Source organism: Pongo abelii, chromosome 3 (assembly GCF_028885655.2).
Source record: "Pongo abelii isolate AG06213 chromosome 3, NHGRI_mPonAbe1-v2.0_pri, whole genome shotgun sequence".
Classification (NCBI taxonomy): Eukaryota; Metazoa; Chordata; class Mammalia; order Primates; family Hominidae; genus Pongo; species Pongo abelii.
In genome coordinates this window covers 121,009,531-121,034,778 of record NC_071988.2, presented here as the reverse complement: position 1 = coordinate 121,034,778, position 25,248 = coordinate 121,009,531, and the positions used below count along the sequence as shown (strand labels likewise).

Here is a 25,248-nt window from a genome sequence, read left to right as displayed (position 1 = left end):
CCAATCTTGTATATGTCACACAAATAAAGTCCAGCAATTGAGTCATGAGTCAAAGAAGAAATAATAATGAGAATTAGAAAATACACTGAACTCAGTGAAAATGGTATATACAAAAATTGTGAGAGTGGCTAAAGCAATCTTCAGCAGGGAATTTATAGCTTTAAAATACATATATTAGAAAGATAAAATGAGTTAGAAAAACAGCAATAAGATAAAGTATGTAATAGAAAGAGAAAACTAACAACAGCAGAAATTAATAAAATAGAAAATATACAACATAGAGAATCAAAAAATCATGAAAATCAATTCTTTGATATACTAATAAAATCAATAAACTTACTGAATAAACTTTTGTTGAAAATTATAAACTTCTTTTCATTGAGAAAAGCAAAGACACAAATTAACACAACTAATATGTAAAAGGGTACTTCTTACAGAACCAGCAGATATTTTTAAAAGAATATAAGGATATTATGAATAACTTTGTCAATAAATCTGAATTTAGACTGAATAAACAACTTTCAGAAAAGAATATATTACCAAAAACTGATTCAAGGAGAAATAGAAAATCTGAACAGTTTTATAAAAAATAGATTTCAAAGCAAAGAATAGTGTCAGGGATGAAGAGAGTAACTTCATCATGATAAAAAGGTCGTTTTATCAAGAAGACATAGCAAACCTAAACAGTTTTATGCCTAATAAGAGAGCTTCAAAATACATGATTAAAAACTGGTAGAAATGGAAAGATAAATTTAAAAATCCACAATTATAATCAGTGATTTCAACACCTCTCCCTCAATAATTGGCAGAAAAAGTAGCCAATCAGTAAGGCTATAGAACGAGGGTCCCCAAATCCCTGGACCACAACCTGCTGCACAGCAGAATGTGAGCAGTGGGAGGGGCAAGTGAGCACTACCGCCTGAGTTCTGCCTCCTGTCAGATCAGCAGCGGCATTGGATTCTCACAGGAGTGCAAACCCTCTTGTGAACTGCGCATGCAAGGGATGTAGGTTGTGTGCTCCTTATGAGAATGGAACACCTGATGATCTGAGGTGGAATAATTTCATCCTGAAACCATTTCCCCCACCCCACCACAGGTCTGTAGAAAAATAGTCTTCCGAAAAAGTTTGGGAGCTGCTGCTGTAGAAGACTTGAACAACAGTATCACCTAACTTGACCTAATTGATATTTATATTGCGTTCTACCAAACAACAGCAGAGTGAATGTTTGTTTCATGGGTAGATGAAAAATTTATTAAAGTCAACACTATTCTAGGCCATATAACAAGTCTCAATAAATTTAAAACATTACAAAGTATACAAAGTGTGTTCTCTGACTACAATGGGATTAAGTGGGAATTAATAACATAAAGATATCTGGAAAATCCCCCAAATATTTAGAAAGTAAATAATATGATTTTAAGTAACCCATGGGTGAAAGAAGAAATTAAAAACGATATTAGGAAGTATTTTGAACATAACGAAAATCAAAATTCAACACAGTAAAATTGGGGGATGCAGCCAAAGTAATGCTTATAGGAAAAATGTAATAATAAATGCTTATATTAGAAAAAAAAAGTCTCAAATCAATGACCTAAGATTTTACCTTCTATAAAGATAGGAGCCAAAGTCAATGAAATGGAAACACAAAAGCAAAACAATAGAGATACTCAATGAAATGGAATACTGATTCTTTAAAATGATCAATAAAACTCACAAACCTCTAGCTAGACACATCAGGAAAAAAACAAGACACAAATTGCCAAAATCAGGAATGAGAGAACAAACATTAAACATTATAAAATAATAAACGGAATATTTTTAAAAACTTTATATCAGTAAGTCAACAACTTAGATGAAATGGACATATTCTTTGCAAAATACAAACTACCAATGCTGGCTAAAGAAGAAATAGACAACCCAAATAGCCTATATCTATAAAAAAAAAAAAAAGAAATTGAATTTGTAGTTAAAAACCTTGACTCAAAGGAGATATCTAGCCTAATATTTTACTGAAGATTTCTACTAAACTTTTAAGGAAGAATTAATGTCCATTCTACATAAAATCTTCCAGACTATTAAACAGGAATTCCCAACTTATTCTCTAAAGCCAGCATTATGCTGATATTAAAACCAGAAAAAGACTTTATAAGAAAACTACAAACAAATATTCCTCATAGACACAAGAATGCTAAAAATTTTTAATGAAATTTTAGTGTATGACAATGATAATACATCATGACCAAGTGAGGTTTTTACTGGATATGCAAGGTTGGTTCAAATTTGAAACTTAGCCAATGTAATTTACTATATTAACAGACTAAAAAAGAAACATCATTTGATCATCTCAGCTAGATACTGAAACAGCATTTGGCAAAATACATCTCTCCCCATTTCTGTTAAAACTCTTAGCACACGAGGAATGGAAGGGAACTTTCTCAGCCATATAAAGGTCATCCACTAATAAAGTAAATGAACATAATATTTAATGGTGAAAGTCTGAATGCTTTCCTCCTACGATCAGGTACAAGGCAAGGATGTCTGCCCTCATCATTTCTATTCAACATTGTACTAGAGGTTCTAGCCATAGCAATAAAGCACAATACAGAGATAAACAGCATGCAGATGTGAAACTATGATGGAAAAAATTATAAATTTTTTAAAGACACTTATCAAAAAAAGAACATCCTCAGACTGGAAGAAAATATTTGCAAAAACATGCATGTAACAAAAGATTTAATCTAGAATATATGAAGAACTTTTACAACATTATAATTAAAAAGTCAACAACCAATTTTTATTATTTTTGAAACGGAATCTTGCTCTGTCACCAGGCTGCAGTGCAGTGGCACCATCTCGGCTCACTGCAACCTCCTCCACCTCCCGAATTCAAGCAATTCCCCTGCCTCAGCCTCCCAATAGCTGGGACTACAGGTGCATACCACCACGCCCGACTAATTTTTTTTGTATTTTAGTAGAGACGGGGTTACACCATGTTGGCCAGGATGGTCTCGATCTCCTGACCTCATGATCTGCCTGCCTCGGCCTCCCAAAGTGCTGGGATTACAGGTGTGAGCCACTGCGCCCCGCCAACAACCCAGTTTAAGAAGTGGACAAAAGATCTAACAATATATTTCCCATAAAAAGATATATACATGGCAAGTAAGAATTGGAAAAGATGTCAACGTCATGAGGAAAATGCAAATTAAAACCACAATAAGATACTACTACATACCCACTAGGTTGGCTAAAAATAAAAAGACTGACCATTCTAAGCTTGGGGAAGACATGGAGGAAAAAAATTCATACACTGCTGGTGGGAATGTAAAATGGGACAATCATTTTGGAAAACAATTTGGCTATTTCTTAGAAACTTAAACATACAACTACTATAAGACACAGTTATTTCACTCATAGGAATTATCCAAGAGAAAAGAAAGTATATATCCAAACAAAGACTTGTACACAAATGTTCATATTAGCTTTGCCAGAAATTGGGAACGACCTAAATGTCCCTCAACAGGTAACTAGATCAACACACTGTAGGATAACCATACAATTGAATACTACTCAGCAATAAAAAGGAATGAACTATTGATGCACATAAAAACATGGATGAATCTTAAAATAATCATGCTGAGTTAAAGAAACCAGATTTTAGAAAGAGAACTCACCATATGACTTTATTTTTATAAAATCCAAAAAAGTCCATGCTAATGTTTAGTGACAGAAAGCAGACAAAGATTTGCCTGTGGGAGGGCCAGAATCGTGAGAAAACTTTTGGGAGTGATGAGGACATGCATTCTCTTGACTGCAGTGGTAGTTTCCCAGGTGTGTATTTGTCAAAGCTCATTAAATTGTGCATTTTGAATATGTGTATCTTATATTATGTTAATTAGACTTTACTAAAGCTGTAAAAATATTGTGAAACATGGTGACTTTTCGGAAAGGTATGTTAAGAAAAGGAGAGGGACTCATAGAAGTCAAACTAAATAGATAGTGGTAAATAGCTGTTCCTTACCTTTTTAATTACTAAGGGATTCTCACTGGAAGTTTTGAAGCACTCTTTAATTTTTCTACTGGGCTCTGAAATAAAATTGAGGAAAAATGTATTTAGATTAAACTGAAAAAGAATTTATATCACATGATATATGTGTCAATTGCTGAAATAGATGAGAGTATTTCTGACTTTAAGGTCAATTCAGGAATCTGTTTATAAATATTAGGAAATTTGCAGGTAAATGGCATTATAATAACATAAAGTATTTGCATTTAAAAACTAGTTCTATGCCCAAGATGATGATATAAAAACACACGGCAAATGCTTTCTTGATCTGGTTAAACTGATTTAAAAAGTATATATTTTAGGGAAGCCGAGGCAGGCGGATCATGAGGTCAGATCGAGACCATCCTGGCTAACACGGTGAAATCCCGTCTCCACTAAAAAATACAAAAAAATTAGCCGGGTGTGGTGGCGGGTGCCTGTAGTCCCAGCTACTTGGGAGGCTGAGGCAGGAGAATGGCGTGAACCCGGGAGGTGGAGCTTGCAGTGAGTGGAGATTGTGCCACTGCACTCCAGGCTGGGCGACAGAGCAAGACTCTGTCTCAAAAAAAAAAAAAAAAGTATATATTTTAGTGTAAGACATATTTTTCTCTGTTTCCTGTCCATATAAATGTCACTTTATCTAATTAAAGAGAATTTTTTTGTTATTTGACCTTTAGACAGAAAGATGGTTTGTGCTGAATTACAATTACATTGTTTATTTTCTTTCTTCTTTTATCAGCCTCTCAACCCTACCCATTTCATACTCAGTCATATAACTAAATCCCCCTAAGTTACCCTAAAACCACTTAAAGTTTTACTTAATTTCCCTTTACATTAATTTATAGATAAAAGAAAAAGATGAGCTTTTCCCACATCTGCTATAGAAATCTTATTAGGTGGTGACACCTGATTCCCATCAAAGGCCTCTTTCTTGCAAATGTAGTTTTTAAGTTTCTAGGTTCTACAGTATAAAAAGGGACACAAGAAATAAGGGAAAATAAGTGGGCTTCAACTCTTCATTGGTAGCGGAAGGGAGGGAAGAGAAATTCTTGAAAGGATGAAATGAATTAAGTATGAAGACTTTAGAATGGTATATGTCCACATAGTGAGTACTCTATAATTGACCACTCTTATTGCTATCTTTAGAGATATATTTTACTACATTATGCCATAATAATTTTCATGTATCCTGACAGTTTTAGTAATAGCATGTAAATTGTATGGGGCAAGAAAAAGAGAACTGGATATAATTTCTACCATGCAGAATTCCTTTCTTCTATTTTACCTTGCTCTTTGGATTTTTCCACACTTTACTTTTGATCAATGCCTTTTTCCTTCAAATCAGTAAAAATTAATTCAATTGTTTACTAAGGACCAGGCACTGTGCTGGGACCTGGGGAGAAAGGAAGGATGGCAAAAACACAGAAAGCAATAACACAGGGCCTGACCTTAAGGAGACGACAGTCTCATGAGGACAATGTAAACATGCAATTTCATTCTTACTGCGTTTCCTGGACTCGATTTTCGTCTGACATAGTTTCCCTATCAATGTTGGAACAACATTCATTTCTGGCATCTTTTAGCTAGTTTTGTAGGGATTGAAGACTAGGACCACACCAAATATGTCTTAGGCACTATTAATAATAATGGTAATAACATTTTTGACATCACTGTGCTACTGAAATGAGATTAGAAGAGTGAAAAAAAATTATGTAACAAAATGTATGTTCCTCACAGTGAGGAAACTTGATGTAAAAACCACTGCAGCTATTTTAGCATCATACAGACTCCCCACACCCTTGTTTGCAGGAGGCGTAAGGAAACATTTCATCAGTTGTAACTCAACTCACCAGAATGAGGCCGTGGAGGCACTTTGGCACTGTTTAGGGCTGGCGACACTCCTCTTACAGGGCTCTCCTGGACTGCAGTGCTGGGTGGGTAACTGCACTTGGCAAATGGTATCCTGTTCTTCTCTAAGTGGTTAGACTGGCCAACTCCCCACAATGTTCCAAAAGCATTCTCATCATCATTCACAGTACAGATTGGAATGTTATTCAAGCCTAGGTGAGTAAAGATTAAAAAAAGAGACAGATCAAACAACCAGATTAGATGTTTGAAAGGTTTTCTTTGAATTATCAACAGTTTCCCAACCAAATATCATTAAATCTATGCAAAATGTTGGACTTCAAATTGTATAAACCAAAAAAAATTTGTATTATGAACCAGTGCAAGGTAGACATTCTTTGAAAGTCAGTGTAGCCAATTACATGTTTCCTTAAACTCTCCTGCCATTTTGTCAGTCTTGAGAGCCAGACCACATCGTCCATCTTGTTCTGGGATTCAAGTGGAGTAGACTTTCTTCTATCCCAGACAAATCTCTCACTTCCCAAAGCTTGATAATGACTAAGAGGGTTTGTGTTACCTCTCTTCATGAATGTCAGATTTAAATTTTTTAAAGCATCCAGAATGCCTCAATGTAACTAGGTCTTCCAGAAGAGATACACTGGCTCCCCCTTTGTCCTGGCAGAAGGTAAAGAGCTGTAGGAGCTGGAAATAGGAGACAGGATAAGGTGGACTGTGACAGAAGGAGGAAGGAGAAATTGGTATGAAAGGAACTCCTTCCTCATATGAGATTTCTGGGTTCAGTCACTCTCCTAAAAATAACTATTCGCTTTTGGCTCAAATATAGGATTTGGTTCAAATAATAAGTTATAGACAGGTTCTCTTTACAATATCAATGCTAAGTCATGTGGAATTGGACAGCTTAGGAAATGGGGGTGTGCTGGGCATTGCTTTCTGTTAATCAATGAGTTATGACAGGTAGTAAGAGATGGCTGTGTTGTCTTCCCAGAAATTGCCAGGCAAGCTTCTGGATAATGTTTTCTACACTTGCTCATTTTTCCAAATCTCTCTCCAGTACCACTGGTTCACCTCATTCTTAATTGTCTTCTCACATAACATCAAAATCATCTTTGCTGGCAACTCTGTCTGAAATGTGCCCAATCACTCTCTGTCCCCTTATGTGCTTTTATTTTTTCCACAGCATTTATCACATATCATAATACATCTGTTTGCACATTGCTTTTCTGAGCTGCATTAGAACGTAAGATTAAATTATTTAAGATATAGATCTTAAATACACAATATGCAATGGCCACAATTTTTTTTTTTTTTTTGAAGACAGAGTCTCTCCCTGTCGCCCAGGCTGGAGTGCAATGGCGCAATCTCCGCTCACTGCCACCTCCCCCTTCCAGGTTCAAGCAATTATCCTGACTCAGCCTCCTGAGTAGCTGGGATTACAGATGTGCACCACCACGCTCGTCTAATTTTTTGTATCTTTAGTAGAGGTGGGGTTTCACCATGTTGGACAGGCTGGTCTCGAACTCCTGACCTTGTAATCCGCCTACTTCAGCCTCCCAAAGTGCTGAGATTACAGGCCTGAGCCACCGTGCCTGGCCCCATCTACATCTTAAATACACATTTAAGCTAATGCTTATTAGCTAATTTGGAATATTAGAATATCTAACAAATTAGCTTTGGAATTACAGTTTAAAATGTTAAAATGATTTTACATTTCTGATTTTAAGTAGAACACTATGAAAATATTATTAAGTTGGTAAACAGTAAAGAAATGGCTTAAATAATCTATCCACAAGTATAATTTATTTAACTTACAGGAGTTATTTACAGCTTAGTGAGAATTTGTTAAGTACATAAAATCTTTTTAAAAATCAAGTATATTTAATGAATAAGTGCCACTTAAAGCTTTCAAAGGTATTAACAAAGTTTGTAAATGTGACCAAATGTTAATCAAAGATTCCCCCCCACCAAGAAGTTAGTGTTAAAATTTGCTAGATTTCTAAGGCAGACAAATAATGTTGGAATTGAAAATTTTCTTTCAATTGAACATATATTACTATGAGCATGGCTTTGTGGCAGGCATTAGAAGAGAGTTGAAGACATAAAAATTAGTCCCTTGCCTGCCAATAGTTTTATAGTATATGATAAGAAAATTTGAAGCAGAATGTGAAATAAAATATAGAAGAGGTATATCAAGTGCTTCATTTTCCTAATCTCCTTTAGGAATATGACTTTGCTCGTCACCTAGCCGTTTTCCTTGAATTTGTTTCCCTCTGCTGGTTCTTTCTGTGCTGCTTAGCTGGGCTTTCCTCACTCTACCCCAAGTTCAACCTTCTCTGCTCCTCTCTCTGCCCTGGCCTGTCCCTCATTCCTTCCCACTTTGATGACTGAATCAGTCTTCTAACTGATCTCCCAATGTCTAGTGAGGTCCTGCTCATCTTCCACTTTCTACAATGCAGCTAGAATGATTTTTTGAAAGAAATCAATTGCTCAGGGACACAGAACTGTGAGACTGCTGATGTAGAATGTAAATCCTATTTAAAATCTGTCAATAACTCTACAATTTTATCTGCATGCAATTTAAACTCCTTTCCTCCCACAATAATTTATCTAGCACCTCACTTGTGGCCACTACTCCTTAGGAAGTTGAGGTAAATCATGAACAAAACAGACACACCTTCATGGAGCTCACAGCTTAGTGGAGAATTTCTGAAACTATTCAAATAATGAAGAAAATAACTATTACCACATCATAAGGTGTGGTAATTGCTGTAGTACATCCACCACCTACCTAGATCATGCCTTCAGCACCTAGGCTCTCAGCTCCCCAGCTCCACATATGTCAGTTACTTATGGCTCATTCTGAGTCCCTCTCCAGGAATTGCTCTCGGCTGAAGGGAGCTCTTGTACACAGTGAGAGCTCTTGTATATAGTGACTGGTTGGTGGGAATTACAAAGGCCTGGCCCCCTTACCTGGAATTGAGACACCTCTGAAGGGATATCCCAGCTCCACTGCTCCTTGTGCAACTGGCTGAGGTCCCTATTGTATCCGCAGTTCCACTTCCCCTTCTACCCAGTTCTTCTTCCTTCACTTACTGCTTTCTTATCAGTGTTGTTCCCAAAAGCACTTCCAAATAAAGCTCCTTCACACAAATCTCCACCTCGGAGTCTATCTAAGACAATTACTTTAAAGAAAAATATACAGTACTATGAAAAAATACCATAAGAAAATCTAATTTAGATTGAGGATGTGAAGCCTGAAAAGTCTCTCTGAAATGATATTTAAACCAAAATGAGGAACCACAAATAATGAGGGGAGGTTTATAATTAGAGGGAAGAGTATGTGTGGAAATCCAGACGGAGGTGGGAAAGGGCTTGTGACATGTTCAAGCAACTTAGACAAGTCCACTGTGGCATATGCATAATGGGGGAGGGAGTTGATAGGAGATGAGGCCACATAATAGGGAACATTTTAGCCTATGTCAAAATTAACCACTTTATCCTAAATGCATGGGAAGCCTCCAAAGGATTTTGTGTAGGATAAACAGTCTCTCTCTCTCTCTCTCTCTCTCTGTCTCTCTCTCTCTCTATATATATATTTTTTTTTTAAAGAGACAGAGTCTTGCTTGTCACCCAAGCTGGAGTGCAGTGGCACAATCATGGCTCATAGCAGCCTTGAACTCGGGGCTCAAGTGATCCTCCTATCTCAGCTTCTGAGTAGCTAGAACTACAGGTGCACCACCAACTCCCCACCTCAAGCGATCCTCCCACTTTGGCTTCCCAAAGTGTTGGGATTGCAGGTGTGAGCTACTGAACCTGGCCTAAACAGTCAAATTTATATTTTAATATGATCTTTCTGGTTGTTCTATGGAGCATAGACTGGAGAGAGGGCAAGAGTGGAAGTAAAGCTGCTATGAGGGCTACAAATTGCAAAGTAGCAGTCAAAGCAGGAGATAATAGTGGCCTAGAATGGAGCTGTGACAGTAGCCATGGAGAGAAGTGGCTTAATTTACAAAATATTTAGAAGGAAAATGACAAGATCAAGTGAAGTATTGGGAGGGGCAGAGAATGAGGGAGAGGAGTTAAAGAAGAACTTCAATTTTACAGACTTCAAATTTACAACACCATTTATTTGTTAGGATACACTGGTTGGGGGACCTTGCTTTTGAAGGAAGATCAAGAGTTCAGTTTTGAAGAGCACAGTTCAAGGTGCCCATGAGGCATTCCGTGCCTTGCAAGTAGACAGTTGAATATACAGGTCTAAACTTTTGAAGAGGTGTCTGAGTCTGAGATACATACTTGAAAAATATTTGGTCTATAGAGGGTATTTGAAACTTGTGAATGAACGTATTTGCCTAGCATCCCAGTGCAGATTAAAAAGAGAAAACAGCCAAGGACTGAGCAGTGAGGGACTCCAGCATTTACTGAAGAACAAAAATTAAGCTAGGAAGGAGAAGGCACAGAGGTATAGGAAAAACAACTGAAGCATATATTGTTACAGAATCTACATTTTTTTAAAGGTGAAGAAAGAAAGAGAGAGAGGAAGGGAGGGGTGGTTAGCTGTGCCAAATGCAGCTAAGGGGTCAAGATGAGGATTGCAGTGTAGTGGATATCTGTCAGTTCTGCCCAGGACCTGTTTCTATCTTTCCTTTACAACAGTACCCAGGTTATTTTGCTTCATTATCCTCCCCTTATCTACCACTCTGCAGCCCCTGCAGCTCCTGCAGCCATATGTTCTGGGGAAGATTGAACTCATTCCCCTTGCTGTAGTGATTGGTTATTTGAACCATGGCCTACTAATCTGTGCACGCCACTTCCCTGTCCATGAGGATTCATTCAAGGATAGCATGAGACCTAGTGTGTGCTAGTGAAATGAAAATGTAAAGAGAATTTTGCTGAAATCTGCTGGGAAAGAAGTCAGAGCGGCATGCAGATGTGAAACTAAGAACTGATGTAGCTATCTTGCCACTAGGAGAGGAGCAAGCCAGCTCTAGGTTGAGTCTGGAATTGTGGAAGACAGAGAGAAGAGCTTTTAAAAAGCAGGTTGTTTAAGCGAGCCATCAAATCAAACCTAAAGCCCACCTCCCTGATGGACTTTCCAGTTACTTGAGCCAATAGATCCTCTTTGCATTGGATTCGTCTAACTGAAGGATATTGGTAACCTTAGCAAGCCCAGCCTATGCGGAATGGTGGATGAAAAGGCCAGGCTTCGGTGGGCTGAAGAGTAGCTCCGAGGAGAGGAAGTAAAAACCATGAATGTAGACATTTATTTTGATTGTGAAGAAATATAAATTCCCTAGCATGATATCCAGAGCCTGCCTAAATCTGGCCTCTTATCCACTTCTCCACCCCAACTTCCCATTATCCCTTCCCTCCTCCCCACATGCTCCATAACAGGCCTATGGAGCTTCTTCTACAAAGTTTCCTAATATTCTTTCGCTGTTCTCTTTGCCTTCCTTGTTTGTATACTTAACCCTGATGTAGATATTGTTGTTACTAATGTCATTTTACAGAGTGGCTTGACCAGCCAGATAGTCCAGCTCCTGAGGGCAGGCTCTTGGCTGTATTTTCATTCCAAATAAATGTTTGTTGAATGAATGAATAAACATATAGATGGCTGAATGAGTAAACAGATGATCAATATTCATGCCTTTAAATATCATTTCTATGCTGATGATTCCCAATGTGCATCTCTACTCCTAAGTTCCTATTTGAGACTCAGACATAGATTTCTATTCTAGGTTTGGGACTGTGGGCAGCTCATTTCCATTTGGATGCCTGATGTTACTACACATGCAGTATGTATACCACTGAATTGATTTTACTGTCTGACAAGAATGTGAGCTCCATGAGGGTAGGGACATTTTTTTCCTCCCTCAGAAACTTTGGTCTGTCTCCCACATCTAGAACAAAGTTTCTTATATGTTCGAAATTGAATAAATATCTGCTGAATGAAATGACTTCACCTTCTCCCTTTCAGCTTTCCTGTTTCATCATTTTTTAGTTATAATAACTACGGGTGGAGAAAAGTGCAAAGGATATGTGATTTGTTCCTCTTCACCTTCTATACTAATCAGTTACCAGGACCTTTTCATTTCTTCCCTACAAACTCTCTCTAGCCTCATATTCTGCCATTGCTTGGTCCTGCTGCCAAGAGCATAGCAGGGATGTTTGTCCTCGTGTATCTGCATAGGTGCAACAGCCTCCTAATTCTCTTCTCTATCTCCAGGATCTGCCCTTTTTTTCAATAAAGCTTGGTTTATTTGTATCATGACATTGTTTTTTTATTTTTAATTTTTTTAATAATTAATTTTTATTTTTATTTCAATGTTTTTGGGGACACAGGTGATTTTTGGTTATATGGATAAGTTCTTTTTTTAACTTTTATTTTAAGTTCAGGAGTACAACTGCAGGTTTGTTACATAGATAGGTACACTTGTGTCATGGGGGCTTGTTGTACAGATTATTTCATCATCCAGGTGGTAAGCCTAGTTATTTTTCCTGACACTCTCCCTCCTCCCAATCTCCACCCTCTGAATGGCCCCAGTGTGTGTTGTTCCCCTCTATGTGTCCCTGTGTTCTCATCATTTAGCTCCCACTTACAAAGGAGAACATGTGATATTTGGTTTCCTGTTCCTGCATTAGTTTGCTGAAGATAATGGCTTCCAGCTCCATCCATATCCCTACAAAGGACATGATCTCATTCTTTTTATGGCTGCAGAGTATTCCATGGTGTATATGTATCACATTTTCTTTATCCAGCCTATCATTGATGGGCATTTAGGTTGATTCCATGTCTTTGCTGCTGTGAATAGTGCTGCAGTGAACATACAGGTTCAGGTGTCTTTATAACAGAATGATTTATTACTGGATAAGTTCTTTAGTGGTGATTTCTGAAATTTTGGTGCACCCATCACCCAAGCAGTGTACGCTGAACCCAGTATGTAGTCCTTTATCCTCACCCCCTTTTTAACCTTCCCACTGAGTCCCTAAGTCCATTATATCATTCTTATGCCTTTGCATCCTCTAGCTTAGCTCCCACTTGTAAGTGAGAGCATATGATCTTTGTTTTTCCATTCCTGAGTTACTTCACTTAGAATAATGGCCTCCAGCTCCATCCAAGTTGCTGCAAAAGACATTATTTCACTCCTTTTTATGGCTGAGTAGTGTTCAATGGTGTATATATACCACATTGTTTTAATCCACTTGGTTAATGAGCACTTAGGTTGGTTCCATATCTTTGTAATTGTGAACTCTTCTGGTATAAATATGCATGCACATGTGTCTTTTTCATATAATGACTTATTTTCCTTTGAGAAGATACCCAGTAGTGGGATTGCTGGATTGAATGGCAGTTCTACCTTTAATTCTTTAAGGAATCTACGTACTGTTTTTCCACAGTGGTTGTATACTAGTTTACACTTCCACCATAAATGTAAAAGTGTTCCCTTTTCACCATATCCACACCAACATCTATTGTTTTTTGACTTAATTATGGCCGTTCTTACAGGAGTAAGGTGATATCTCATTGTTTTTTAATTTGCATTTCCCTGATACTTAGTGATATTGAGCATTATTTTCACATTTGCTGGCTGTTTGTAGATCTTCTTTTGAGAATTTTGTATTCATGTTACTTGCCCACTTTTTGATGGGATTATTTGTTTTTTTCTTGCTGATTTGTTTGAGATCCTTACCGATTCTGGATATTAGTCCTTTGTCGGATGCATAGTTTGCAAATATTTTCTCCCACTCTGCAGGTTGTCTGTTTGCTGATTGTTTCTTTTGCTGTGGAGAAGCTTTTTAGTTTAATTAGATTCCATTTATTTATTTATTTTTGTTTTTGTTGCATTTGCTTTTGTGGTCTTAGTCATGAATTATTTGCCTAAGCCAAATGACACTGGTTTTTAATATCACTTTTTCTGTGACCTCAGGAATATGACACATTTCGATCTGCTGGAGCTCACTATGGCAGCATTTCTCTTGGGGATAAGAATCTCAGGAATGGGTGTGAGGGTCTATTTAGATTACACCCAATAGCCAGTGTTGATATGCTACTTTGTTGGGGGTGGTATCACACAGTCACCCCATCCTAGGTGAATTGGCTGGTTCACCCTATGAAGTCCAAACAATTCTGCTTGTTTTCCATATATTTCATAACCTTGAGAAATGTACCTCTCAAAACATCAGGACCCTTCTCTCTTTGTACCTCTCAAAACATCTCAGAATGCAAGATGTGTTTAAAAACTGTATACTTTTAAAATTCTTCAATCCAAGCTCAATTGGACTGCCTCCCTCAAAAGGGAAATGCTGTTATTAATGTCTAATTTTAAGTAATTCTATTGTATAAAGTTAAAGTAAAAGGTAGGAAGAGAGAGAGGAAGTAAAGAGAAGAAAGGGAGGAAGGAAGGGAGGGAATGAGGGCAGGAGGCAAGGAGGGAGGGAGAAAAGACAAAACAGAAGGGAAGGAAGCAAGAGTAAAACATATGCTTCCTTAGAGATGATATTTAGCAAGTAGATGCTAGCATGGATGTGTGGATTGTTAAAATACTGAAATATTTTTATATCAATTGGTCAAGGCTGCCCTGAGCTCCCTGAGTGGTCCCCATTTTCCTGGCCACTTTGGCCCCTCTCCAGGCCCCTGTCCTAACAATCGAGCAATTTAAGGGTTACTGTCCAACACAGAGAGGGACTGCAGGCCTCTGCTCTCACTCCAGTGCTGGCATCTAGTCAATGCCCATACCTCTCCAGTGGTTAAATATTTTGAATAGCAGCGTTGTGTTTACCTTCCAGAATTATCAAATAGTCCAAGTGTAGAGAATAGAGACACATACTAGGACCTTAAGTCACCTTACCTTTGATGTGGCAGACTCTTCTGGGATGAGGGGTGTGCCTGACTAGAAAGCAGTTTACATTTCTAGCCATAATATGGCTGCCTTTGCCCTCGATCTGAAGAGCAGATGTCGGGGGGTTGAGGTTCATATTTGTGGCGTGTTTATTTTCCCCTCTTCACTGCTGTCACAAAAGTTTTTGGAGTCTAACTTGATTGACCTCACTTCCAGATGTGCTCAGACCCTAAAATCACAAAATGACAAACATTCTGACAAGAGTTTCTTGTCACTTTCTTATATATCAAACATTTCTCCATCTTGTTTGCTTGAACTAAATTGTTTCTCCTGTTACAGCAGTGTGAGGCTATTTTGTTTTCAGACCAAATTTTTGTAAACATTGAAAAGTATAGGCATGGGTGGATCATAAAACATTTACCTAGGGGAAAATCAAAGTGTTTTATTTTGAAATATTTATATTATATTTGTAAAAAGTATAAAGTATATTGTTTTTAATTTCATTTGAGCTCACTTGGTTGACTTACCAACAAAAAAAGTATTACATGATTATCAATTTTGATATAGTAAATTTAAATGATGACTTTTATACAATACTCACAAATGCACTTCACATTGACTTAATTTTAAGTTAAGTCCCTTCATATTGTACTTTTAAAACCCAGCATCTTAAAATGTATATAATCTTCAGAGAGAATGGTAAAACCCAAAGAACGAAAAAAATCCAAAAGAGTGATGTATCTGGAGATGATAAAGCAGAGAACCTTTGCCATGTTGTTGTTTGCAATATTGAGTAACAGTTAACATTTTTAGACACCTACAGTGTCGTAGACCTGGGAGATTAAAGATAATGTTATGTATCTTGGTGAATTCACAACCATGTGAGAAAGAACATTTCTGGATTAAGAACATAGAAAGTCATTATTTAAACTTTCTTGAAAATAGTATATTTTTGAAATCTAAGAAGGATGATTTTCTAGTGCCTGTTGTATTTTTTCTATCTTACATGGAAATCTTATTCATCATAGCAGAATTGGGAAATGCACATTTTATTTATAACCATGGCAGATACTTTTTGGGTTAGAATAATTTGCAGTGTCAAAAAATGTTCACATTCTAGAAACTGATCTCAGGATTTTGTTGGGATGGATGCTTTTACATCGTTGACTATCTTTTTAGACCAAAGCAATCTATGTTTAAGTGTTTCATGCTATATACTTAGACTGTATGGTGTATAAATTCCCAGACTTGTTGCCACAGAACATCTGGTTTTCAGGAACTTCAGTTTGATATATATAAATACTAAAATTATCCTAGGTTGGGTAAAATATATGTAGACATTAAATGCAGAAAATATCTATCTAGCAATAAAAAGTATATTTTCATATTGCTGTTTATGAATATCACGGTGAGGAGCTAGTTCTAACCTCTTTGTTTAAATCACACTTTAGACTTATTCTTTTGGTGTGGGACCTTTTGTACAATTAAGCCAGTAAATTTGCTTTTTACTTGTATTGAGGGGAAAAGAGTACACAGACAATTTGGAGAGTGAAAAAGACATTAAACCAGAAATTTAAAGATAGGATTCATGGTCCCAGATTTGCCATTAACCAGCAAAGTGACCACAGATTAATTGTTTTATTGTCTAGATTTCAGTCTGTTTATCTATAACCTGATGAAATTGACAAATGTTAGCTGATATTATTCAGTTATTCTATATGTGTCTGTCCCACATCAATTCTCTTAGATTAAAGGGTAATGATACACTTTAAATTTTGAAAAAAAAAAGTTAACAAGAAAACAATGTGTATTTCATTTTCTTAAAACAGACTTATTTGGCTTTTACATACTCTTGAAAAAAGAATAAACTTTAGGACTATTAACTAAATCATACCTAAAATTGTAGAACATTATTCTAATGATGAATTTAAAATTATACCTGAGGACAATATTAAAAGCAGGCGATCTTGCTGACAAGAACTCAAGTCTGTTGATACCCTCCCAGCCTCATACTATGTCTAGACTGAATTTTTGTTGATCTCCTTAAATCTCTGCACTTAAGCTAGAAGTTTTTAGTTGGTAGAGACAGACCAATCTCGAACGCTTCCAAAAGAATACAGCTGTCTTCATCCAGTTTCTCACGCTCTTACTCCAAGGAGCCTGTGTGGTTCCCTGGTTGTTAAGATACGTTACATAGCTTAGCAACGTGGTAACATTCCTTAGAAAAATCTAAGTTCTAGAACCTCTCACCCACTATTCTTCTCAGACCTCCAGTTACCCACTTGACAAAACCATATGGCCACAAATGGCTTTCCTCAATTTTGGACATATAATAGAATTAAATCCAATGCAAGAGAAAGAAAAAGAAGAAAAATAAAACAGAGAACAATATAAATCAAATTTACAGTTTTTCCCACAATTCTGCTTAAAGAACAGTTATGATATAACCAAACATAGCTTAATCCAAAACCAACGGGGAGAAGGTATACATGCTTTTAAGGAGTTTCTAATAATTGTGAATGGAATATACTGCTCTGGTAGTCAGGATGTCTGTGCTGATGACTTGTTCAACGGCCATGAAAAAATATTGAAATGTTAATTAGAAGTCATAGAGAAACACACACACGTACATGCGGTGCTTCACAAGACTTTTCAGAATACATAGGATTTTGAATTTCTGAATTACAATCTCTAAGAGCAATACAGACAATTTCTGAAAGGCAAATACTAGCTTAAAACAATGCAAGGATATAACCTAATTTGTCTATTTTCTTGACTGGCCCAAGAATTAAAGGCTTAATTGCCTTTGCCTATAACCCATTCTTATGCCTTATGCCTCCCTGTTTTACTGCAGTTTATGGGGAATTTTATGGGAGATCTAATTGACTTTCTAAGGTAATTTTTTGTATTCTGAGATTTTTAGTTTTCACTTTGTATCAGTTGAGAAACTTTTTTACACAGCTAATAACAGAGAGCAGAAATAGTGTTTTAAGTAAGATAGACATGTATTACTTCCTCACATGAAAGAGTTCAGCCGTCTAGGGTTGGTACGGAAACTTTATGAAGCATCATTATGGACCTCGGCTTCATCTATGTTTTAGGTCCATCTTTCTTAATATTAGGCTTCCATTTTTGAAATTATCCCTTGTTCAAGATGGTTCCTGAAGTTCCAGTCATCCAAGATGGCTGCTATATTTGCACATATCAAATCTGTACTCCAAGCAGGAAACAAGAGGAAGGTTGGGGAGGTAAGGGCTGACAAGGGCACATGCTAGCTATCTGCTCTCTTTGTAAGAGCCTTCTCATGAGTCTCAGACAATAATCTAGGTTGCATTGACCATTTATAGCTACAAGGAAGGATAGAAAATGTAGTTTCTTAACAGGGCACATTGACACCCCATTCTAAAACAGGGGCTGTAACAAGAGATGGAGAAAGTGTATATTGGGTTATAAAAAGCAATCTCAACCACAGATCCTGACATTAATACCTAACTCTGGGTAGGAGAAGTCTACACTCTGTGTGCTGTGCTTTCCCTTAGAGAGGGCCACTAGAGATAAACACGTACTTGGCTATGTAACTATGTTATTTTCCGTTTATGAAGCCCCATGGGGAATTTTCCTGTCTCATTACTAGGAAAAAATGATACAACTGGCTTGTTTGCATTAATTTTGTCAGAATCAAAAAGATAGAGGTTGCTCTGCTGCACTCAGGGTAGCACAGGTATCCTTGTTGCCTTGGACATTCTATTATTTTAGCAAAGAAAATAGATGGAAAGTTTTTTTGGAATATGTGCATATATTTATGAATGGTAATTAGTGATTTTTAAACATTATCTGGGGTCATGATAAGCAGGAAATTCACAGGTTTTTCATTGCCCACAGATATTTTGAAAATTGTTATGGACTGAGTTGTGTCCCCCAACAAATTTGTATCTTAATCTCTAACCCCTAATGTGACTGTGTTTACAGATGCGGCCCTCAAGGAGATGATTAAGTTTAAATAAGGTTATAAGGGTTGGACCCTAATCTTATAGGACTGGTGTCCTTATATGAAAAGAAAGAAACACCAGAGCCCTCTCTGTCTCCTTGCGTGAGCTGGCCATGTTAGGACAAAGCAAGAAAGGGACATCTATCACCAGAAAGTGGCCCCTCAGCAGACATTCAATCTGCCAGTGCCTTGTTCTTAACCTTACCAGCTTCCATAACTGTAAGAAATAAGTTTCTATTGTTTCTAAGCTGCCTAGTCTAGGGTATTTTGTTATAGCAGCCCAATTTGACTAAGACAAGGCTTTACCAAAAACTAAGCCTGCCAGTACCTTGATCTTGGACATTCAGCCTCCAGAACTTTGAACATATAAATTTGTGTTGTTGAAGCCACTCAGTCTATTGTATTCTGTAATGGCAGCACAAGCTGACTGATACAAGTGTAAATATGAAGGATACCCTGTAAGGTCTGTTCTCTCCATGAATAAGCAGTGTGGCCACATCTCAGAGCTGTGAACTAGTTAGGCCTATTCATTTTGATCACCTAAAATCCTCACTTTGCATTTACTATAAAAATGCCACAGGTGTCTGATTAACATATGAGAAAGCAATGTAAGTGATTTCTGATAGGAAAAGATGCTAATTTAACATAATGGAAGAATAAAATTTAATCTCATCTGGTGCCTTGACCACCCTATATTCTGTTCTGTCAATTTTGAAAGCATATGGTTCAGTCTCGAATTTGTAACAAATATCTACAATCACAGAAAACAGTACTTTTCACTCTGTGATCTCCAGAGCACAACAAAAATGCTGACATAAGTATCATAGAAAGAATTCTACAATGGCCGCCAAGATTTCCTCCCCATGGTATACATACTCTGTGTTATCACCTTCTCTGAAGTGTGTGTAGACCTGTTAATGTGATAAATATCACTCCTGCAATTAGGTTGCATTTTCTGGCAAAGATGAAGAGATTTTACAGATATAAAGTCCCTAATCAGAATGACTTTGAGTTTATCAATGTCTGTTAATCAAAAGGAGATTATTTTGACCTGGCCCAACCTAATCAAATAAGCCCTTTAAAAGAAGATTTAGGCCTTCCCCACTATCAGAGATGCTCTCTTGCTTACCTTAAAGAAACAAGGCATTACAAGTTCTAAAGCTGAGAGGAAATGAACCTGCAAACCATGACAGCTTGGGAGAAGACCTCAGAAGAAGACCCAAGCCACAGCACATACCTTGATTGCAGCCTTTTGACAGTTCTCACCCAGCCTTTTCCAAAGACTTCCTGTTATTCATACCTTCCTCTAAGAATATGAGTAACTCAAAACTTCAAAAGAATTAAAGAGAAGCTCTTCAAAAAAGGTGAATACACCCTTAGAGTTCTCTTCATGGGGTAAAATCTGGGCTCACATTGGATAGGTAGGAAATATAAAGCTTCAGGCCAGGCATGGTGGCTTATACCTGTAATCTCAGTGTTTTGGAAGACTGAGGTGGGAGGATTGTTTGAAGCCAGGAGGTCAAGATCAGCCTGAGCAACATAGGAAGACCCTGTCGCTACAATAACATTTTTAAAAAAGAAAATACAGTTTCTTGTTAGAAGAGCACTGTAGCAAAACTCCTAAGCCCAGTTGCTTACCTTGTTATTGTCCAGTCATAACCAACCCCATATGATCATCTGAGAGCCTCTTTTGGCAGGCATAGGAGTCCTGTGGCTTATAACATTCGCTTGCTGATAACATTGACTTTTCTGTTCTTCTCAGAAGTTATATAATTAGATGGATTAAGATTATCTCTAGAGTCTCTTCTGGCACTATGATTTGATTTTGTTTTCTTCTGTGAGGTAGAAGAATATTATTTTCAGACACAAAAAAATAAAAATACAACAAAACTACCTTTGAAATTTATAATTCCTTGATATCAAAAGATGATGGAACAGGAAGTTTTAAGCCCTCATCTCCCTATAGAAACAATGAAATACTTAACAATGATAAGTTAACAATGATATGCAGAGCAAAATATCTTTGCACATATTTCAGATTGCAGTTAAGAAGTACCCCCAGATGAGCAAAAATACTGATATTGGCCACACTGAAATGAGTTAGAAGAGCAATTTTACTTTACCATCAGCCCCTCCCCCAAGTTGGCACAGCTCTGAGCTGGGAGTAATTGCCTCAGCTTGTGGATGCTCCATTCACGAGTAAAAAAGAGAGTGGAGCATATATTCATCATTCCTGGCATTTTGGCACAGTGCCCAAGGGACTTCTTTCTGCCATGCCTCGCTCAGAACACTGAGAGAATCAGAATAGTTTAAATTCCTAGGGGAAGTCAAGAATAAGGAAAAGAGGTGAGTAGCTCACCGCAGCTGGCACAATTCTGCAAGATTGGGAAAAGATACATAACCCTTAAACATCTTCCCCAGGAGGAAAGGAGGGAAGTGAAGTATACATATCCCTAGAAAAAAAAATGAGAGGCTCCCAAAATCTCTAGCTAGGCTGATTGGTGAAGGGCTTTCCATGTTGAACCCAGGCCTAATGAATGGGAGAGGTGGCTATTTCTTCAAATATACAGACACCAACACAAAGCTACAAGAAATATAATGAGTTGCAGAACTATGACACAAACAAAGAAGAAAGAAAAGCACTAGCAACTGGTCTTAAGAAAAGAGAGATCTGTGAATTGCCTGACAATTCAAAATAATCATTTCATAGAAACTCAATTAGTTATATATGGCAATGCAGATAAACAACTAAATGAAACCAGAAAAATAAAACATAAACAAAATGAGAATGTCAACTTAAAAACTATAAAAAAGAACCAAACAGAAATTCTAAAGATAAAGAATATAATAATTGAACTGAAAATTTTACTAGAGGGACTCAATGGCAGACTAGATCAAGCAGAAGAAAGGCTCAGTAATTTTTGAATACATGTCATTTAAAATTATCCAGTCAGGCTGGGCATGGTGGCTCATATCTATAACCCCAACACTTTGGAAGGTTGGGGCAGCTGGATCTCCTGAGTTCAGGAGTTTGAGATCATCCTCGGCAACATGGTGAAATCCTGTCTCTACCAAAAATACAAAAAATTAGCCAGGCATGGTGGTGCCCCTGTGATCCCAGCTCCTGGCTGGGAAGGAGGTGGGAGAATTGCTTGAGCCTGAGAGGTGGAGGCTGCAGTGAGCCAAGATTGTGCCACTGTACTCCAGCCTGGGTAACAGAGTAAGACCCTAATTCAAAAAAATAAAAAAAAGGTTAAAAGTATCCAGTCATAGGAACAAAGGTAAAAAGAATGAAAAAGAGTGAAGAAAGACAAAGGGACTTATGAAACACCATCAAGCAAATTAATATATGAATTATGAATATCCCAGACGGAGAAGTGAAAAAGAAAGAGGCAGAAGAATAATGATTGAGCCAGGTGTGGCAGTGGATGCCTCTAGTCCCAGGACACAGGAGGCTGAGACAGGAGAATGGCTTGAGCCCAGGGCTGTAGTGTGCTATGATTATGTCTGTGAGGAGCCACTGCACTCCAGTCCAGTCAACATAGCAAGATCTCATTAAGAAAGAAAGAAGAAAGAAAGAGGGAAAGAAAGAAAGAAAGAAAAAGAAAGAAAGAAAGAAAGAGAAGAAAGAGAGAAAAGAAAGAAAGAAAGAAAGGAAAGAAAGAAAGAGAGAAAGAAAGAAAGAAAATGAGAAAGAAAAAGGAAAAGAGAAAGAGAGAGAGAAAGAGAGAGAAAAAAGAAAGAAAAGAGAAAAAAAAAGAAGGAAGGAAGGGAAAAAGAAAGAGAAAGAAAGGGAGAGAGAAAACAGAGAGAAAGAAAGAAAGAGAGAAAGAAAGGAAAGAGAGGAGGAAGGGAGGAAGGGAGGGAGGAAGGGAGGAAGGAAGGGAGAAAACAGAATGAAGAAACAAAGTGGAAAAACAAAGAAGGAAGGTTGGTTGAAAACTTCTAAATCTGGAGAGGAAAATAGTCATCCAGATTAATGAAGCTCAAAAGATCCCAAATAGTATAAACCTAAGCAAATCCACACCAAGACACAATATAATCAAATTTTCAAATGTGAAAGAGAATACTGAAGGCAGCAAAAAAAAAGTGACTCATGATGTACAATGCAGCCTCCCTAAGTCCATCAGCAGATTTTCCAGTAGAAACTTGCAGACTAGGAAGGAGTGGGATGATATATTCGAAGTGCTCGGAGAATTTGTTATTTTTCCCCAAGATATCCGATTGGAGGCATTGTTAGCATGCCTCTCCCACTTGGAAAGACAAAATAGTGTGTAGAGATTCATACGTGAACTTTCTTCCAAGAAGCAAACACAGGAACGTAATAAGAAAATTGAAAGCCACAGACTATTTGAAAGAAGCATTGGGCTGTAGCTTACACTGTGAGCCAACTAGAAAACTGTTAAGTCCCCAGAGTGTGTGAAAGGGGATAGACTACCTCTGTAACATACACTCCCACTGGGAAACCTGGCAATTCAGGCCATGGGGGAAGGCCTTAACTCTACCCAGTGCTGGAGCTGACTTAGCGAGTGGTGGGGAGTATATGAGAAGAATTGACATTAGGACAGCCTTTATATTCATTTTCAGTCTCCAGCAGGGGTGGAGGGAAGCCATTCCCGATCCTACCTCACAGGGGACTTTGCCAAAATCTACCAGCTAATTCAGGTGGCAGTCACAGGTAGAAAGAAGCTGCCATCTGAGATTCATGATATACAGTGGAGACAAACCCCCTTGGCCAGAACTGAGGGTTGAGTGGGAAGTGTGCTGCAGCCACAGGCACAGGAGCTGGGCGCCCCTGCTTCACAGGCAAACGAGGAGAGGCATGGCCTGAAAGCCATGGTTGCTGTCTCCTTGTGGGAAGAAATATGGCCTGGGGCACTTTTGAGTTCTGAGCACAGACTGTGTGGAACCTAGCTAGCTGCTGCTAGTGGAATGCTGCTAGTGGAATGCTGCAAGTGTGAGACTGGCCTTGCCCAGTGAGTGGGAGCTGCGTGGTGCTTACTGCCACCTGCTACTCTCCACTCTCCACGTGGACTCTTCTGTACAGCAGAGGCAACTGTGCTCTTCCCTGGAACATTACCCTGGTAGCCAGAGAACTGCTCTATAATCCTCAGTGAGGCCACTGCTTTTGCTCACATGTGGAGGGCCCGAGCACAGACTTGCCTGACCCAGCTCCCACTTGCTATTGCCCTTCCAACCACCCTGACAGCTTCAACAAAGGATAAAAACTTTTGTGGGTTCTGTGTGGCCTCATCCATTTCCTGAGTCACCAGAGTACATCTTCTGGATAACATAAGGCAAACTCAAATCCCACTGCTACCACTGCAGCTGGTGTTCTCTTGCAAGCGCCACCTCCTGGCTGGAGGCCAAGTGCCACAGTTCATTATAGTCTCTACAGGCACAATAACAGTGTGCAAAATGGAGAAAATTTGTGTGTAACCTCAGCTATCACCATTGCCTGTATCGTCCTGGCTAACCAAGAGGTCCTGAGTCTGTCCACATGACCAGTTCCTTACTAATACAACTGACATTTGAGAAAGCCAACAATACAGTAAGGCAACTTGTATTCAAGGAATCTCACAAACTCTATGTCACTCCCCTGCCACCCTTTTCAGAGCTGTGCTGATACCCACTGCTGGGCACCTTGAATACAGATCACATCACTGGACCCCTTATAGACATTCCCCAACACCACTGTGGAGTGTGGCAGCCCCACTGGGCAGCTAGACCCGGAAGAGCAGCAACATTCATAGTAGTCTGGCTCTAAGGGACTCCTACTCCTAGGGGAAGAGGAAGTGCACCACATCAAGGGAGCACCTCTTGGGACAAAAAAAAAAAAAAAAAAAAAAAAAAAAAAAATCCAGATGGTAGGCCTTGAGTTCTAGAATTTTCTAGTTGTGGGAAGTTTCTTTCAGCAGAGGCAGAGGTGCAGTGCTGGGCTAGGTGGAGAAAATCTACAGCTCCACTCCAGCAATGAGGCAGTCCTGGTGCTCCTGAAGGGTCTTGGAGAATGGGACTTCTTTTCCCCCTCATCCACTACTGCAGATACAACTGGGGCTCGTCCCACAGGAGCTCGGCATGGATGCGCCTGTTGACAGCCTTTCTGGAACACTTCAGGGTGTCTGCAACCTCACAAGGGGAGTGCCTTCCAGGTGCAGGCTTGCATGAGGGGTAGAGTCATAATCCCTCTCTACATGGAACATCAGCATTCCTGAAAATGAAAAGAGGTGCCTGCCTGATCTGAATAGCCGTGACACTGCATCAGGAGTGTGACTGTGAGGTGGATTGCCTTCCTGCTGAACTGGCAGGGGAGCTGAGGTGGCTCCCTCCCTTCCCCTGAAAAAACCTTAGTGCATTTCACAAAGAGCTCCCCCAGCTGTCTCTGTCAAGGCTGGGACCTCTGCTTACCATTGGGTATTGAGTTTGCCAACCTGCGTTAACCACAGCTGGTTTTAACCCATGGTTACCTCCCCTCCTGGCCTGAAGCCTGAACTTTTCAACCCAGTAAGTAAAA

General features: G+C 38.5%; 1 protein-coding gene across 1 annotated transcript in view; it reads right to left on the bottom strand.

The window, feature by feature from the left end:
* The window catches only part of C3H4orf17 (chromosome 3 C4orf17 homolog), a 35,391-nt gene extending 18,416 nt beyond the window's left edge, over nt 1-16,975 (bottom strand). The window contains exons 1-4 of the mRNA XM_002814993.3: nt 16,686-16,975; nt 14,756-14,975; nt 5,894-6,103; nt 4,020-4,084 (exon numbers count right to left, since the gene is read on the bottom strand). Coding sequence (XP_002815039.3) covers nt 4,020-4,084; nt 5,894-6,103; nt 14,756-14,882 — 402 coding nt within the window. The 5' untranslated portion in view covers nt 14,883-14,975; nt 16,686-16,975. The remainder of the gene's footprint in view (nt 1-4,019; nt 4,085-5,893; nt 6,104-14,755; nt 14,976-16,685) is intronic.
* Nucleotides 16,976-25,248: the final 8,273 nt, after the last annotated feature.